General features: G+C 40.8%; 1 protein-coding gene across 8 annotated transcripts in view; it reads left to right on the top strand.

The window, feature by feature from the left end:
- LOC109937657 (inositol hexakisphosphate and diphosphoinositol-pentakisphosphate kinase 1-like) overlaps positions 1-17,927 on the top strand; it is a 172,782-nt gene that overhangs the window by 44,404 nt on the left and 110,451 nt on the right. For all 8 annotated transcript variants that reach the window (XM_048617084.1, XM_048617083.1, XM_048617082.1 and 5 more), the window contains exons 8-12: positions 118-279; positions 2,092-2,213; positions 3,544-3,645; positions 8,632-8,718; positions 17,000-17,075. In XM_048617084.1, coding sequence (XP_048473041.1) covers positions 118-279; positions 2,092-2,213; positions 3,544-3,645; positions 8,632-8,718; positions 17,000-17,075 — 549 coding nt within the window. The remainder of the gene's footprint in view (positions 1-117; positions 280-2,091; positions 2,214-3,543; positions 3,646-8,631; positions 8,719-16,999; positions 17,076-17,927) is intronic.

Here is a 17,927-nt window from a genome sequence, read left to right as displayed (position 1 = left end):
AATATAACCTGATACCTGTTACCTGTTGATGAACAGGCAGGAGTTGAAGGAAAGCAAATGAGTTTTTTTGCCATGCAGGCAAATCAAAAATTAACTGTAAGACTGTTCTTACTTCAGGTTTACACTGTTGGTCCTGACTATGCACATGCAGAGGCACGCAAATCACCAGCTCTGGATGGGAAAGTGGAACGGGACAGTGAAGGAAAAGAGATACGTTATCCTGTGATGTTAACTGCCATGGAAAAACTAGTTGCTAGGAAAGTCAGCGTAGCTTTTAAGGTTGGTTATAAATCCTCAAAAGTGAAGCAGTATCCAGTCAATGATCCAAAATATGCATGCTGCTGTGTTTAGAATGTTTAAGTAGAATAAACTGCAGAAATGTTTTGAAACGTGGCTTTTGTCTTTCAAATGTTGTCAATGAATTTTCAAGATCATTTACATGTTAGTGCAGTATGCATTTTTTTCTCTTTTTTTGGCCATATTGCTTGTGCACTTTGCACTATCACTCCTATTTCACCACATTGCCACATCCCTCTAGGCTTTCAGATGCTTCACAAGAATCCTTCAACCTCACTATTGCACCCTTGCTAGCCTTCCCGCTTTCTGTTTGTTGGTCATCTTTTTTGCTATCATCTTATAAAGCTCTTTGCAAAATCTTTCTAATTAGGAAACAGAGACAACAAGGTGCAGGGCTGGATGAACACAGCAGGCCAAGCAGCATCATAGGAGCAGAAAGGCTGACGTTTCGGGCCTTGACCCTTCATCAGAAAAGGGGGAGGGGAAGGGGGTTCTGAAATAAATAGGGGGAGAGTGGGAGGCGGATAGAAATTTATAGAGGAGAGGATAGGTGGAGAGGAAGCAAACATGTCGAAGAGGCGGGGATGGGGCCAGTAAAGGTGAGTGTAGGTGGGGAGTTAGGGAGGGGATAGGTCAGTCCAGGGAGGACGGACAGGTCAAGGGGGCGGGATGAGGTTAGTCGGTAGGAGATGGAGGTGTGGCTGCGGAGGCTCGGGGACCGCTTTGCAGAACACCTACGCTCGGTTCGCAACAAACAACTGCACCTCCCTGTCGCGAACCATTTCAACTCCCCCTCCCATTCCTCAGACGACATGTCCATCCTGGGCCTCCTGCAGTGCCACAACGATGCCACCCGAAGGTTGCAGGAACAGCAACTCATATTCCGCTTGGGAACCCTGCAGCCCAATGGTATCAATGTGGATTTCACAAGCTTCAAAATCTCCCCTCCCCCTACCGCATCCCAAAACCAGTCCAGCTCGTCCCCGCCACCCTAACCTGTTCTTCCTCCCACCTATCCCCTCCTCCCACTTCAAGCCGCACCTCCATCTCCTACCGACTAACCTCATCCCGCCCCCTTGACCTGTCCGTCCTCCCTGGGCTGACCTATCCCCTCCCTAACTCCCCACCTACACTCACCTTTACTAGCCCCATCCCCGCCTCTTCGACCTGTTTGTTTCCTCTCCACCTATCCTCTCCTCTATCCATCTTCTTTCCACCTCCCACTCTCTCCCTATTTATTTCGGAACCCCCTTCCCCTCCCCCTTTTCTGATGAAGGGTCTAGGCCCGAAATGTCAGCCTTTCTGCTCCTATGATGCTGCTTGGCCTGCTGTGTTCATCCAGCCTGCACCTTGTTGTCTCGGATTCTCCAGCATCTGCAGTTCCTACTATCTCTAATTAGGAAACATGCAGATTTTCCTTGGTGCCCTGAGGCTATGTGAAGGATATCAGCCAGGGTTCGCACTCCTGGTAACTATCCGGTCAGCACTGCTGGATATTGTGACTGTGTTAGGCATGGAGAAAGTGCTATTTGCAAGACATCTGCAGCTGAATAGCCAGCCACACTATTAGAAGATACATTGAAGTGACAGTTACAATAACCTGTAGATTCCAGAAAGACACACACACCTTTGGGAGATGAGGAGAGGGAAAGAGATTCTTTTAAAAAAGAAAACTTCGTTTCATCGTGCTGAACGAGTTTTTGATTTATTATTGGGACTACATGCTTGTTAGATTTCTACCGATACAGGGCAGCCTGTGTTGATTTATGTTCTTTACATGTTTTGTTTTTGTAGCAAACAGTTTGTGGTTTTGATCTGCTGCGTGCAAATGGGCATTCTTATGTTTGCGACGTCAATGGATTCAGCTTTGTGAAAAACTCCATGAAATACTATGATGACTGTGCGAAAATCCTAGGGTATATATCAGATAAGTCTACTTTTGAGCACCATTCTGGTGTATCAAAGAACATGCTTTTAAAATATAGAAGTGTAACATTTATCCTGAAAGGATCATGCTGGTTTTACCATCTATCAATGGGTTATTGTGGTATAGAAGACGCCAGCATAGCTACAGGATGAGACTGGGTGAGGCAGAGAAGCTAGATTAAATGTCAAGACTGCAATTGCCTGGAAAGTGGTAGGTTGTTGCCTTGGCTGTGCTCAATGGAGTAGCCTGTGACCTGGCATCTGCAGGGGGAGGGGGTTTGTTTTAACTAAAAGAGAAGAAAAATTACAAATAGAAAGTTGAAAGTACATTTCGTAAATGAGAAATCACTTCCCATATGTTAAATGAGCCATGGTGGCTGTAGTTAACACAGACGAATATTGCAACTTAACCAATGGTGTCTATTAGTAAGTATTGAATAGTAATTGTAGCTAACCCAAAATGTCCCTTAATGAGGTGCAGCAAATAATTTGAATGTTCAATATAATGCAATATTGAGGTGCAAATTTACAGACACAAGACTTTTAATATACAAAGAAACTGTACATTATAACCCATAGGAGGAAACATGATTAATTGACGGTACCCAACTCTGTCATTATTCATGTTTGGTCTAATATCTCCGATGTGTAACCTCTCTTGTCTGATGCATACATTGCTTTTAATGATTCTCAAAATATTAAACCACAGTATCTGTATGCTTAAGAGAAAAGAAAAGTTATTTATTTAGCTATTCAAAATAATGGAGATCTAATTTAAAATCTGAAGAAGTAGCTTCCTTGCATGCTGCAGGATTTGAATTCCCTAGAGAATGATTCACATTGTTTGAACTTCGAAATCAAATCAACTCTTTCTGCTGTCCGATTATCTTTTACTGTGAGCCAACTATTTAATTTCTCTATGACATAGTTTTTAATTTTTAACTATCTTATGCTGATGTTCACTGTTAACATTGCAGGATAGGAGCAGTCATCGGTATTAAAAAGGGGAGGGTTTAATTTTTAATTTCACAGAACAGTGATGAGCAAAACTAGAAATACTTGAAATTTGAAAATACACAAATCCATCTGTGTCTGAAAATATTTCTGATAATTTCTGATACCTTCTGAAATATTATCAGAAAGAATCTTGATTTGAAACTTTATTTGCAATCCCAAAACCTTAACTTGTTTCTCTCTCTCTTATGGGGAGCTGTGTGTTTCTTGTATTTTGATTTTCTTTGTTTAAGAATTTATATATTTTACGTGTTGTATTACTGTATAGAAGAAATTAGTTTGAATGGAATTTGTCTTTCTTTGCAGTAATATAATTATGCGGGAGCTCGCTCCTCAGTTGCAGATTCCGTGGTCCATACCCACAGAAGCTGAAGATATTCCCATTGTTCCAACTACTTCAGGAACTATGTAAGTTAAAACTCTCAAAACCCTCAGCACTTTCAAGAGAGATTCTGGTCCGAAAAACTGAGGTCAGGTGTCAGTTTAAACTTTTGCTTAACTTGCTTGATTTTAGGAATGAGATATATTTAGCAAGAATGGTACCAGGGATGAGCGACTTCAGTTATGTCATCCGCCTTGATATCGGGGTTGTTTTTCCTTCTCTGTTCAGAGAAATCTAAGGGGAAATGTAATAAGAGTGTTCCAAAATCATGAGTTACTTTGATGGAGTAGATAATAAGAAGCTGCATTCCATGGCAGAAGGCTCACTAACCGGGGGACAGATATTGAATTGACTGGCAAAAGAATCGGAGGTAACTGTTACTTTTACATGGAGTTGTTTAGATCTGGAGCATACAAGAATACATGTTAGGAGCAGGAGAAGTTCATTAGGCCTCTTCTGCTGATATTAGCCTAATCACTCAGTAATTTCTGTTTTTTTTTCCCCTCCCTCTTTGTTAAATAATGGGATTACAATCTGTCAGGTCTCTAAAATCTACAAAATTTTGCAAGATGACAACCAGCAATTTTTATAGCCACCTCCTTTTAGCATCCTGGTGTGTGGGTTATCAGGCCGTAGGCCATAGGCAGTTGTCAGCTTTCAGACCTGTTAATTTCTTCAACACTTTATTTTAACTAGCACTAGTTCCTTTTCAGTCCCTCTTTCCCAATAAATCTTTGCTTCTCTAACATATCTGGGAAGTTTTTTTGAATGTTATTCTTTGAAGCAGAACTAAAATAGTTTTTATATACTGAAAACCCTTGCAAGTTTACTCTCATACTTTAATTTTCCCCTCCTTTGTTAGTCATGTTTGGGCTGCTTTTCCAGTTGCGTTCTTTCACTTGCAAGGAATGTATAACATGTCGTTCCTTAAATATTAACTGTTGCCTATCCACTGTCATGCTGTTTACTGAAGTTACCTAGTACATAACAGCCAATTCACCCCTCATACCTTTCTTTACTTTGTTTAGAGTTATGACGCTAGTTTTGGGTTAGACTACTTGTTGATACCTCAGTTTATTGGTCTAAAATCACATCTTTACACATTCTAAGAATTCTCTGCCGCAGTATTACTAATGTGATTTGCCCAATATGCATGTAGATTAATATCACCTGGAATTACTATAGCAACAAGGGTGCTGATTACTGTTTGGAAGTCTATAGAGATCTCCCACGAATAATTTCTGCCCCTTATTACTTCTTAGCTCCACCCCGACTGATGACACAACTAGATATCCTATGCCATAATGGTTTCTCACTATTGCACTGATTTAATATTTCAGTAGCAACACCACTCTCCACCTTTTTTTTTTTGCTTTTCTGAATATTCTTCCTGAAGATTGAATACTCTTTGGATGTTCAGTCACCCCAGAGCCATGACTCTGTAATCACATCACATTGTACCTGTTTACAACTATTTATGCTATTTATTCGTCGGTCTTATTGCGAAAGCTCTGTACATTTGGATGAATACCTTTTTAGACGTTTTTTGCACTTTTTTTTGAACTACAGCCTAATTTGCTGATAGCTCCTGTTTCCTCTGCCTTGCACTTTTTAATTTTTCTGTCTTTCATTTCCATCTTGTTACCTGCCCCCCCCCACCCCGCCAAGCTGTTGACACCCAACACACAGATACTGACAATTCTTACTTAAAAAGTTGTGATATTAGTGATACTTTCAAGGTCTTACTTACCAAGGCTGCCAGTCGCCTTCCAGTCACACTTTGAGCACTGTTTTCTTTGCAGTGTCATTCTTGAATATTTCACCCCTCTTTCCAACTTGGGGTGAGAAAGAAAAGGGAAAAAAGCACTACCATCCCTTTTCAATAAACTCCCCTTTCACTAAGCATGCGGCATTACTGCTCTGCACCAGAGTACTCTGACTTATTCAATGAATTTGTATTCTTTGAAGGTCTTTTTAATTTTTGAACATAGAATCTCGAACTGTACAGCACAGTAATGGGGCCTTCGGCCCACGATGTTGTGCCAAGCATGAAGCCAAACTAAACTAATCCATTCTGCCTGCCCTTGGTCCATATCCCTCCATTCTTTGCATGTTCATGTGCTTATCGAATAGTCTCTTAAATGCCCCTATCATATCTGCCTCCACCACGATCCTTGGCAGTGTGTTCCACACTCCTACCACTCTGTGTAAAACACTTGCCCCTTACATCTCCTTTGAACATTCCTACCCCCCCCCCCCACCCCCCTCACCTAAAATGCATAGCCCTAGTTTTAGATATTTCAACTCTGGCAAGAAGATTCTAACCGTCAATCCTATCTGTGCATCTCATAATTCTGTAGATTTCTATCAAGTTTCCCCTCAGCCTCTGCCACCCCAGAGAAAACAACCCGTGTTTTTCTAGCCTCTCCTTATAGCTCATACCGTCTAATCCAGGTAAATCTCTTCTGTACCCTCTCTGAAGTCTTCCTGTAATGTGTTGACCAGAATTGAGCACAGTACTCTAAATGTGGCCTAACCAAAGTCTTGTAAAGCTGCAATATGACCTCCTGACTCTCGTACTCAATTCCCTGACCAATAAAGACAAGCATGCCATACATCATCTTCACCAACCCATCTACTTGCGTGGCCACTTTCAGGGAGCTATGGACTTGAGCCCCAAGATCCCTCTGTACATCAATGCTGTTCAGGGTCCTGCCATTAACTGTATACGCTTCCTTAACGTTTGATCTGCCAAAGTGCAGCACCTCACATTTACCCGGATTAAACTCCATCTGCCATTTCTCTGCCCATATCTGCAACTAATCTATATCCCGCTCTATTCTTTGACAACCTTCTATACTATCCACAACTCCGCCGATCTTTGTATCATCTGTAGACTTACAAACCAACCATCTGCATTTTAATCCTAGTCATTTATATATATCACAAACAGCAGAGGTCCAGTAAGGATCCCTGCGGAATACCACTAGTCATGGACCTCCATCCTGATAAACAACCTTCCACCACTACCCTCTGCCTTCTATGGCCAAAACATCATGGATCCCATGTGTCTTAATCTTCTGGATGAACCAACCCTGAGGGATCTTGTCGGAAGCCTTACTAAAATCCAGTCGACAACATCGACTGCTCTATCCTCATTGATCACTTTTGTCACCTCCTGGAAAAATTCAGTTAAGTTAGTAAGGCATGACTTGTCCTGCACAAAGCCATGCTGACTGTCCCTAATTAGGCCATGCCTTTCCAAATGTGCGTAAATCCTATCCCTAACAATTCTTTGTAATAACTTCCTGACCACCGATGTGAGACTCGCCAGTCTATAGTTTCCTGGATTATCCCTATTTCCCTTCTTGAATAGAGGAGCAACATGAGCTACTCGCCAGTCCTCTGGGACCTGTCCAGTGGCTAATGAGGATACGAAGATCTTGGTCAAGGCTCCTGCAATCTCCTCTCTTGCCTGTCTCAATAACCTAGGGTAGATATCATTGGGCCCTGGGGACTTACCCACCTTAATGCTCTTCAAGAGACCCAATACCACTTCTTTCTTAGTCTCAAAATGCCGTAGCATATTAGCATGTTGCACACACATCTCACTATCCTCTATGTCCTTCTCCAGGGTGAATACCGACACAATGTACTCATTTAGGATCTCACCCACATCCTCTGCCTCCAAGCACAAGCTCCCTCCTTTATCCTTGAGTAGCCCTACCTTCTCCCTAGTTATCCTCTTGTTTTTAATGTATGTATAGAATGCCTTGGAATTCTCTTTAACCTGACTTGCCAAGGTCATTCATGGCCCTTTCTTGCTCTCCTAATTCCCTGCTTGAGTTCTTTCCTGCTTTCTTTACATTTTTCATGGTCCCTTCTGATTTTAGCTTCCTAAACCTTACATGTGCTGCTTTTTTTTTCCCTTTTGACTATCATAACTTCCCTTGTTATCCAAGGGTCCTTACCTTGCCATCCTTGTCCTTCCTCCTTATTGGAACATACTAGTCCTGAACTCTCATCAGCAGGTCTTTAAACAATTCCCACATGTCAAGTGTGGACTTGCCTGATAACACATCCTCCCAATTAACACTCCCTAGCTCCTGCCTGGTACTGATGTAATTTGCCCTCCCCCAATTTAGTACCTTACCACAAGATTCTGACTTACCCTTACTCATTGCTATCTTAAAACATAAGGAGTTGTAGTCACTGTTTCCAAAATGCTATCCCACTGAAAGGTCAGTCATCCTTAATCAGTACAAGATCCAGTATGCACCCCCCCGCCCCAACTGTAGTTGGACTATTCACATACTGTTTCAAGAAACCCTCTTGGATGCACTTAATAAATTCTACCCCATCTAAGCCTCTTGCTCTAAGGAAGTCCCAGTCAATATTGGAGAAGTTAAAGTCACCCACTATGACAACTCTGTTTTTATTGCATTTTTCCATAATCTGCCTACATATTTGTTCCTCAATGTCTCAGTGACTGTTGGGGGGTCCTTTTGGTACCAGAGTCCTACCAGAGTAATTGCACCCATCTTGTTTTTGAGCTCTCCCTATAGTGCCTCAGTGGATGAGCTCTCCAGCATGTCCTTTCTGAGCGCAGATGTAACATTCTCCCTGATCAGTAATGCAACTCCTCCACCTCTTTTACCTTCCTCTTTGTTTTAGATGATACAATGAAACCTGGAGCATTGAGCAACCAGTCCTGTCCCAATCTCAACCAAGTCTCTGTAATGGCCACAACATCATAGTCCCATGTACTGATCCAGGTTCTAAGCTTTATCTGCCTTGCCTATAATACTCCTTGCATTGAAGTAAACACACTTCTTCAGCCCATTAGTACCATCATGTTCATTTACCTGTCTCTGCCTGTCCTTTCTGTTTTACTGTTCCTAACGTGTACCTTCCCCTCAATCCCTCCCCTTTCTGACCTGCTGCTCTTGTTTCCAGCGTTTTGCTTTTTATGTTCTGATTAAAGTAAACCTATTTTCTTGTGTGTTTCACAGGATGGAACTGCGCTGTGTTATTGCAATCATTCGACACGGTGACCGAACCCCAAAACAAAAGATGAAGATGGAAGTGATGCATCCAAAGTTAGTGAAAATTAACTTGCAAGTGTTGTAAAGATTTGTTTTTGGAGGAGGGGGAGTAACAGGTCACTCTGTGTATTGTGTCATCAACCCGTCTCTGCCCAGTCAGTGACTTTCAGTGCATTATTTTCTAATCATTGCTCGGGGATTCTTCTGTGTGAGTAAGAAGATTGTGTGTTTGAGTTTCACTACAGAGATTAGAGCACATTACTGCAACTGTACAAGGTACAGGTGAGACCGTAGCTGGAATAGTGTGAACATTTTTAGTTCCCTTATTTAAGAAAATATATTTCATTGGAGACAGTTTACAGAAGGTGCACCAGGATGAGCCCTGGTATGGAGGGATTGTCTTACGAGCAAAGGCTAAACAGGTTGGGAATCTACTCATTGAAGTTTAGAAAAATGGGAGGTAGTTTCATTGAAATATATAAGATCCTTCAGGGACTTATGTTTCCCATCGTGGGAGAGTCTAGGACCAGAGGGCATAGTCTCAGCATTAAGACAGGGAGGCGATGACCTAGTGGTGTAATCACTGACCATTAATCCAGAGATCCAGGTAATGTTCTGGAGTCTTGAGTTCAAATCCTGCCATGGCAGATGGCATTTGAATTCAATAATAATCTGAGCCTAATGATGACCATGAATCCATTGTTGATTGTCAGAAAAACCCATCTGGTTCACAGATTTTCTTTCGGGAGGGAAACTGCCGTCCTTACCTGGTCTGATCTACATGTGACTCCAGACCCACAGGAGAGTGGTTGACTCTTAACTGCCCGCTGGGCAGTAAATGCTGGCCTAACCAGTGATGCCCTCATCCTGTGACTGAATATTATAAAAAAGGGGCAGCAATTTGAGACTGAAATGAGCAGGAATTTCTTCTCTGAAGGTTGAGAGTCTTTGGAGCACCCAGCCATAGAGAGTGTGAGAGCAGAGTCCTTGTTTCTATTTAAGGCTCAGATGGATATGTTATTGATCATTTGGGAAATCATAGACGATGGGGAACGGGCAGGAAAGTGGATGTGAGGAGTGTTGGATCACCTTTGATCCTATTGAATGACTCAGCAGACTCGAGGTGCCAAACAGCCTACTCCTGTTCCTATTTCTTATGATCTTACACCAGAAGTGTATCTGAGCTGTAGTACTTGGGGAGTGTTGCACTGTCAGCACCATTTTTCTTTCACGATGTTAAATCGAGGTGCCATTTATATTCTGGTCAAAAAGTTTCCCTGCATTAGTTCAGAAGCAAATTCCTGTGTGTCATTGCGAACTTTTGCCTCAACTGACAGCACTACAGCAGATTACCTGGATGGGAGACCAATCTTTGTGCAAATTGGATGTTGTGCTTCCTACATCACAACTCTTCATTACATCAGAACGTATCTTGTTGGCTGTAAAGAGCTTTTGAACGCATGCAAATTGTGAGAAGACTTGTATAACTGCAAGTTCAATCGTCATTTATTGTCAGTTTGCTGTTCCATGTCAGCAGTTAATGTTGCAAGTGCTGTGTAGTGTTCAATAGGTTAATACTACCACCAAATTTGATTTTGGCTGTTGTGTGTCCAAACGTCTCACATTATGTTTACATGAATGTGGTTGAATCATGTCTGGAGTCAGATCTACTAGCTGCTGATTTGCCTACATTCCCTTTTCAAATCTGATGTGAATCAATGCCAATAATTATGCTGGCTTGCAAGCACTGAGTTGGTATGACAGAATGTCAGATTCTAAATCTGAAGTGAGGCCAGGTTATAACTGTTGCGTACACTGTGATTTCTGTACATGTCTATAGGGCATAATGTTCAGTCTTTTCTGCCTGATTGCCAGTGATTTTTTTGAAACTTTGACAAAACTGTGACTCCTCATGTATGCAGGCAATTAAACCTGACTCGAGCCTCAGCTGCTGTCAACTGCTGCTTTAACCCAACAAATACAACCTTTAGTTTCTGGGAATAGTTTCCTCCTTACAATTAAAGTAATTTAATTTGGTGATTTCTCTAATGACAGGTATTACCATGAAATAATCCCGAAAATACTTTTTGCTACCAACTGAGAAATTAGCAAAGTGACTTTTTTTATTGCAGTGAAACATGCTGTGAACTTACACGTGAAATGCACTCTGCTGCTCAACAGAAAACCATTTATATTGTGCTTTTAACATAGTAAAATTTTTTGCATTGATCCACAGGAGCACTTGCCATCAAGCCACAAAAGGCAATATTAGGATGGCTTGGTCAAAGAATATGATTTTAAATGAGTTTCTTAAAGGAGGACAGAAGGAACTTTAGGGAGGGGATTCCCAAGCTTGAACATTAATGGCTGAAGACAGTGGTGGAGCAAGGAAATTTGAGAAGGAGCAACAAACTAGAATGGACCAGTGCAGAGATCTTCAAGGGTTGTGGGACTGGAGGAGGCCACATAGGTGTTGTGTGAAAGAAAACGAAAACACTGTCTTCTGAGCAATGATGAGTGTCAACTCTAGCTCACTCGGTAATGCTTTTATTTCTGAGTCAGAAGATTGTGCATAAAAACCAAAGAACTTTGCACAGTCTAGGCTTAGACTACAAGATGATGTTTAGGTTGCACCTCATAAGTCAATAGCTTCAAGCTGCCATCTGACACTTTTTTGCTTGTAATGATGGTTGCTGAGGCCCTGTGGAATAATATGAAGAACTGGATAGTTTTCCTAAATGAAAACAAAGTGTTGGAGAAACTCAACAGGTTTGGCAGCATCTGTGGAGAGAGAAACAGTTAACATTTTCAGACTCTTTCTGGAATTGTTCAGATGGTGCCAAACTTGCTGTGTTTCTCTGTCACTTTGTGATTATTTCAGATTGCAACATTTGCAGTATTTTGCTTTCATTTGGGTAGTTTTCCTGGTGTCCCAGCAAATATAGTTTTTTAAAAAAAAGTAATTGTTTAGGTTCTAGTAATGTGATGGTCGTGATTCTATGCAGATTGAATATATGGTAGGTAAGTTTGCAAATGACACCAAGACACGTAAGAAGGTAAGTTTAACGAGGAAGTAGAGAGTCCGCACTGGGATATAGATTGGTGAAATGATGAGACAAAAATTAGGAGCTGGAGTATGATGGGAAAATGTGAACTTATCCATTTTGGCAGAAAGAATAGACAAACAGTACGCTATTTAAATAGGAATTCTGAGGTAGAGAAGGAAAGAGTGCCTTGGTAGTTTGTTCAGGCCAGAGCCTGGTGGGGAGTTGGGCCAGCTCTGAAAAGGTGCCAGGTCACTCCGAAGCTGAGGATGTTTGGGCTGATGATATTTGTCTTATTTGGGAGCCATGAGCTCCTCTAGCTATATGCAAATTGGTGGTGTATTAATATGCATTATGTCATATATGAATACAAAACATTTCTTTTCAGGAATAGCAAGAGAAGGCAAATGGAATGTTGGTATTTATTTTGAAGGGGCTAGAACGTAAGAGGAAAATCTTACTATATCTGTACAATAATTCGGTGAGACAATGCCTGGAATACTGCTTGATCTTATTTGAAAAAAGGATATATTTGCACTAGAAGCAGTCCAGAGAAGTTTCACTTGATTAATTCCTGAGATGCAGGATTAAATCTTATAAAGAAAAGTTGAACGTGTTGGGCCAACATTTATTGGAGTATAGAAGAATGTGAGGTGCTCTTATTGAAACATAAAATTCTGAGGTGACTTGACAGAGGGTGTTTTCCCGTGTAGGAGAGGTTTGAACTACAGATGAAGAAAAATGTTTTCTTTCACAGGTTGGTTAGTCTGCAGAGTTCTCTTCCTGAGAAAGCGGTGAAGGCTGGGTGATTGAATTTATTCAAGGTAGAGTTAGATAACTTTTTGATGGACAAAGGAATTCAGGGTTGTGGGAGGTGGGTAGCAGAGAGGGATGTGTTGAGTACAAAATCAGATCAGCTTGAGTTTATTGAATACTAGGCTTGGCTAGATTGGCCACATGGCCTACATCTGCTCCTCAGTCCTGTTATAGAGGACTAGTCATAAGTTCCTAAACACACTATGGAAATTGACTTGTAATTCAATAAATCTGGTAGCACCAGGAAAAAAGACAATGAATGTTAAACTCAAACTTTCTCTGAAATGCCTCTCTTCCTGGGCTTCAATAACCATAGTCTGAAGTACCTGGTTGATCCTTTATAGTGGCCAGGCAAGTCACAGCAAAGCGCATTCAGGATACAGGCCCTGTCCCAGGATCCCTGACCTCCCAAACATGAATAAAATCTCTCTGCTGTTGTGTTAGTGAGAACTTGGTGTACAAAGTGAAGACTATGATTTCCTGACAATAAGAATGATCAGATAAGGCTATGCAAATTGAATTTTTGTTTAACAAGTCAAATAGTCAGAACACTATCTATAACAAGGTTGGAGTACAAGGAAATTGCAATACCGTGATTGAAAAATATCCATTACTGTCAGTATTCACGGGTAATTAATTGACACAAAATCATCCTGAAGTGAGCAAGGTTCTTGGATCAACACAAATAAGATAAATGCCTTGCTTTTTTGCATAAGGTGAAAATAAGAAGCGGTGAACTACCTATGGTGGAGGATGCAAGTAATTTTGGAGTGATAGCGGACATTACCTGTAATCATTCACCTATAGCAACAAAGCAAGCTGAATATTGAGCCATGTTGCTAAAGCAGTGGAGTATAAATCACAGGCTTTTGTTGAAGCTAAGATTACAAAGAGATCTTGATCAATTGAGTCAATGGGCTGAAGAGTGGCAGATAGATAAATATGATATTGCATTTTGTTAAAACAAACAAGGGCAGGACTTCTACAATTAATGGTAGGGCCCTGGATAGTGTTGTAGAAACTTATGTCACAGGTAGACTGGGTGGTTAAGAAGGCATTTAGCGCACTTGCCTTTATCACTCAGTCCATTGAGTATAGGAGTTGGAATTTCATGTTGAGGTTGTACAGGACATAGATGAGACCTATTCTGGAGTATTGTGTGCTGTTCTGGTCGCCCTGTCATAGGAAGGATATTATTAAACTGAAGAGGGTTCAGAAAAGATTTACCAGGATGTTGCTGGGAATGGAGAGTTTGAGACATAAAAACAGACTGGAAAGGCTGGGACTTTTTTTTTGTCACTGGAGCTTAAGAGGTTGAGGGGTGACTTTTTATAGAGGTTTATAAAATCATGAGGGGCATAGATAAGGTGAATGACCAGGGTCCTTTCTGTAGGGTGGGAGAGTTCAGAACTAGGTGACATATTTTTAAGGTGAGAGGAGAAAGTGTTGAAAAGGACATGAGGGGCAACGTTTTTACACAGTGGTTCATGTGTGGAATGAACTGCCAGAGGAAGTGGTGGATGCAGGCACAGTTACAATGATTAAAAGACATTTGGATAAATACACGAGTAAGAAATGTTTGAAAGGATATGGGCCAAGCACAGACAGCTGGAGCTAGTTTAGTTTGGGAAGATGGTCAGTATGAACTTGTTGGACCAAAGAGTCTGAATCCATGCTATATGACTCTATTACTCTGTGCACCAGTTAGATCACATTTGTCTTCGTACTTTGTCTTGCTCGGTGAGCACTTCAGACATTGAATGACAGCCTGGGATGGCTTCTGCATAGTCCAGTGGAGAAAAAAAAGACTGTGACCGGAGAATTGTAAGCATTGGAAGGGTGGGCCGTTACCTACCTTTGTACTTACCTTTGCAATTCCTTTGTAATTTGGAACAGATGAGCAGATATGTACCAAAAGTGACTAGATTGAGTGGCGTCAGTTTTCTACTCGGCCAGAACAGGACCCATTCATTATTGTTTACTACAAGCAATTTTACAAATTGATTTTGTTACTGGCTAAACCAAAAGGAAAACATCTGACTTAATATTGATAATCTGACAAATAGTAATCTTAACCTCTTGGATTTTGAATTTAGACTGTGCAAATTTAGTGTGAAACTTAATACTTGGACAATGTCCATTTTAAGACCTCGCAAAGTTGTCTGCAGTTTTTAGGGAATTTCTCCAGTGCAGCTGTTACTGTAAAAGAATGATCTGTTTTTCTACAGCACCTTTCTGTGTCACAAGCTAAATAATTTTACAGCCAATGAAATACTCCTGAAGTGCGAAAATGTAGGAAACATGCCAGCCAATTTTCACAAAGCAATCTGCTATAAACAGCAATGTGATAATTACCAAGTTATCTATTTCAAAAACGATGTTGATTGAGGAACATATATTGGTCAGGTCTCTGGGGCAAACTCGCCTGCTTTTCTTTGAAACAGTGCTACGGGACATTTTATATTTGCCTTAGTGGGCAGCTGAGACCTTAGTTTAATGGCTCATCCTAAAGACACTTAGAATTGTGCGACCCTCCCTCACTATTAGACTGTGGTGTTGGTCTGGACTTCTGTTCAAGTCTCTGAAGTATGACTTGAACCTATAACTTTCTGGCTCAGAGTCAAGAATGTTAGTCAGTGCTATTAAGACTTTAATATAGTTGTTAAATCATTACTTCCCAAACTTTATTTTCTTTTTAACTTTCTGATAAAATGTTACAAAATGAGGTAAAACTAGAAGCTAAATGGTACGGAGTTTTGTGTTTGCCTGCGTGCGAAATGGAGGTGTATCTAAGCCCGTTTGTTGTTGTGGTCAAGACTGAAGCCTTTGTCATAATCTTAAAAACTGGTATAGCTCCCTCCAGTGGATTACTGGCAAGTCCAGCTTTAGCCAAGATTTCTGCAAACCTCCAAAATGAAATCACAAATGCTTTTCTGAGCTATAGGTGTTTTTCTTAACTAAAGAATAAAAATTAATCTCTGACCTTTTTAATCTGAAAGCTTAATGCACAATTGTTTACTGTGCTCATGTAAACGCTTCCAATCGTGATGATACTATGGCTTTAAGAGATTTATTTTGTCCTGTGTTGCTTTTTTGAAAGGTTTTGAGCCATATGTGTAGACTTGTTTACTTCATTGGCTTGGAGAGACATCTTATGAGGCCTTGGGGCTTTTTAAAAGTTGGATCAATAGAAGCAACATGAATGGGTGGGGTCAGGCTCCTACAGAACCATGGTTTTAGTTTAGCTTTCAGCAGCTGTTGGGGTGTTTGAAGCTGGTTGTGGAAGCTGCTACGGCTCTCTCTCTCTCAATTACAGCTAAAAGCTTGGGTTCTTTTCCTCCTTCCAGAATTGCATGTGAGACAATCTGTTTTACTGACTTTGTCAGGGGTGTATTTATAGAATGTAACTGTATTGGGACAGTTGCTGTTTAGTAGCTGAATAATCTATTATTCTGTTAAGTTTTTCAAAGAGTTTAAGTTATACCAATTCTTCCTTTTGTTTGTATTCTTATCCTACAGTTAAAATAAAGTGTGTTTTGCTTAACGCCAAGTAGTGTAACCAATTGAATTACATCTGGAACATGGCACCTTACACTTGCCTTTAAATAAGATACAAATTAGGGTCTGGGCTATCTCCTTGGTTTATTTGAAGGGGGTTTGGTCTAGTCTGTAACACAATGAAAACAGATCCCTAATACTCTCCAGGAATGTTTTCTCTGTTTTTACAAGAAATCAACAGGGCTACAGAAATAATTACGTTAGTCATTAAACCGCTTCAGAAACCGACAAGCCACTAGCTCAAATCCAAGCTCTAAAATAAATCATCTTAGAATACAGATAAATCAGACACCTTATTTCGCATCAGGACATTTCGAAAAATTGTACCTAATCAAGGAGAAAGCTAACGTTTACTGCATGGAAGGAGAGTGCTGATTGGTTGGTTGTCATTTGGACTCGGGTATTCCCATGGAGAAAGTACCCATTAATGCTGATTGAAAGTTAACTGCCAGGCTTTGTTTAAATTTCAAACTGAGCAGGTTGACTGATTTGTCAGAGCATTGCACCGAAAAACGAACCAGCAAATCTCATCTATTCTGTTAAAGAGTTGGAATTAGGCAGCTGGGTTTGAAATATGAACAAAACCTGACAGTCAGCTATCAGTCATCATATGCCATTGCAAGATGTCAAGATGAAAAAGATTTCAACAAAATGTGTTTTTTTTCAGTGTTACTCAAGTTCTGTACTATCAAATGGCTGTTTTGATTTATCAAGTTTATTTGTAGGCTTTTAGCAACTTTAAGACAGATTTTAATAGCAGTTGTTAAATTCCTTGGGTATAAGGAGAAAATTTGAAATTAGGTAGCTTCCATAAGTTTAAATTCTGTGAACTTCGCTGAAATATTTGCAAGGCTTTAAGTTCACTTCTGACCATCTTTCACCTTTGTTTTCAAATATGCCAAAACTTCTTATTGCAGATTCTTTGACTTGTTTGAAAAGTACGAAGGATACAAGACTGGCAAACTAAAGTTAAAGAAACCAAAGCAGCTTCAGGTATGAGATAATTCTGTAGTTCAGTGAGTTTCAAATCTTTCCTTTTGTGGTCCAGCCACTGCAACACCCTATACCTGATTTTGGTTTGCAAATCCTTTTTTCTTAGCGAACTGTCCTTTTAACCTATTGTGTAGTCATTAAAGCACAAACAGGTCCATGCTGGCTTGCTCTAGAGCAATGCAGTCAGTCCTGTTCCTTGACTCAAACCATGCAGCACTGAATTTTTATGAAGAAGGGTCTAGGCCCGAAACATCAGCCTTCCTGCTCCTCTGATGCTGCTTGGCCTGCTGCGTTGATCCAGCTCTGCACCTTGTTATCTCATGCAGCACTGAATGTTTAATCCACTTAAGTGACAATCCAGGTTCTTTTTGAAATTATTATTCAGCTCCTCTTCTGCTATGAGTTCCCAATAATTATCACCCTTTGTGAAAAATTATATTCCTGACATATGCCCCAGCATCTCTTGTCTTAAATCTCTGTCCCCGAGTCTTTGTGTCAGCTGCGGGGAAGGGGGGGTGGGGAGGGGTGGTTTGTTTAGCTAAGTTGGCTAGACAGCTGGTTTGCAATGCAGAGCACAGGTTACCATGAAGATCCTGCCTTCTCAACCTTGCCCTTGCCTGAGGTGTGGTGACTCTCAGGTTAAATCACCTGTAGTAGTTGTAATGAGGTCAGCCAGGAGGACCTCATAGAATATGAGTTGCCTGATTAGGGCAGTTAACCTGGTCCAATTAGGGAGCACTGGCTGACAGATATAAACAGGAGTGTCAGGGGCTCTGTTCATTCTGGGAACTAGCTCTGAGGAAGCCTGACCAGTGTCAAATACTGTGCATGTGTAAACAAAGGGTGACTTGG

This window comes from Rhincodon typus, chromosome 36 (assembly GCF_021869965.1).
Source record: "Rhincodon typus isolate 14 chromosome 36, sRhiTyp1.1, whole genome shotgun sequence".
NCBI lineage: Eukaryota > Metazoa > Chordata > Chondrichthyes > Orectolobiformes > Rhincodontidae > Rhincodon > Rhincodon typus.
The sequence above is the reverse complement of the archived record's forward strand: the minus strand, read 5'-3'. Positions and strand labels throughout refer to the sequence as shown.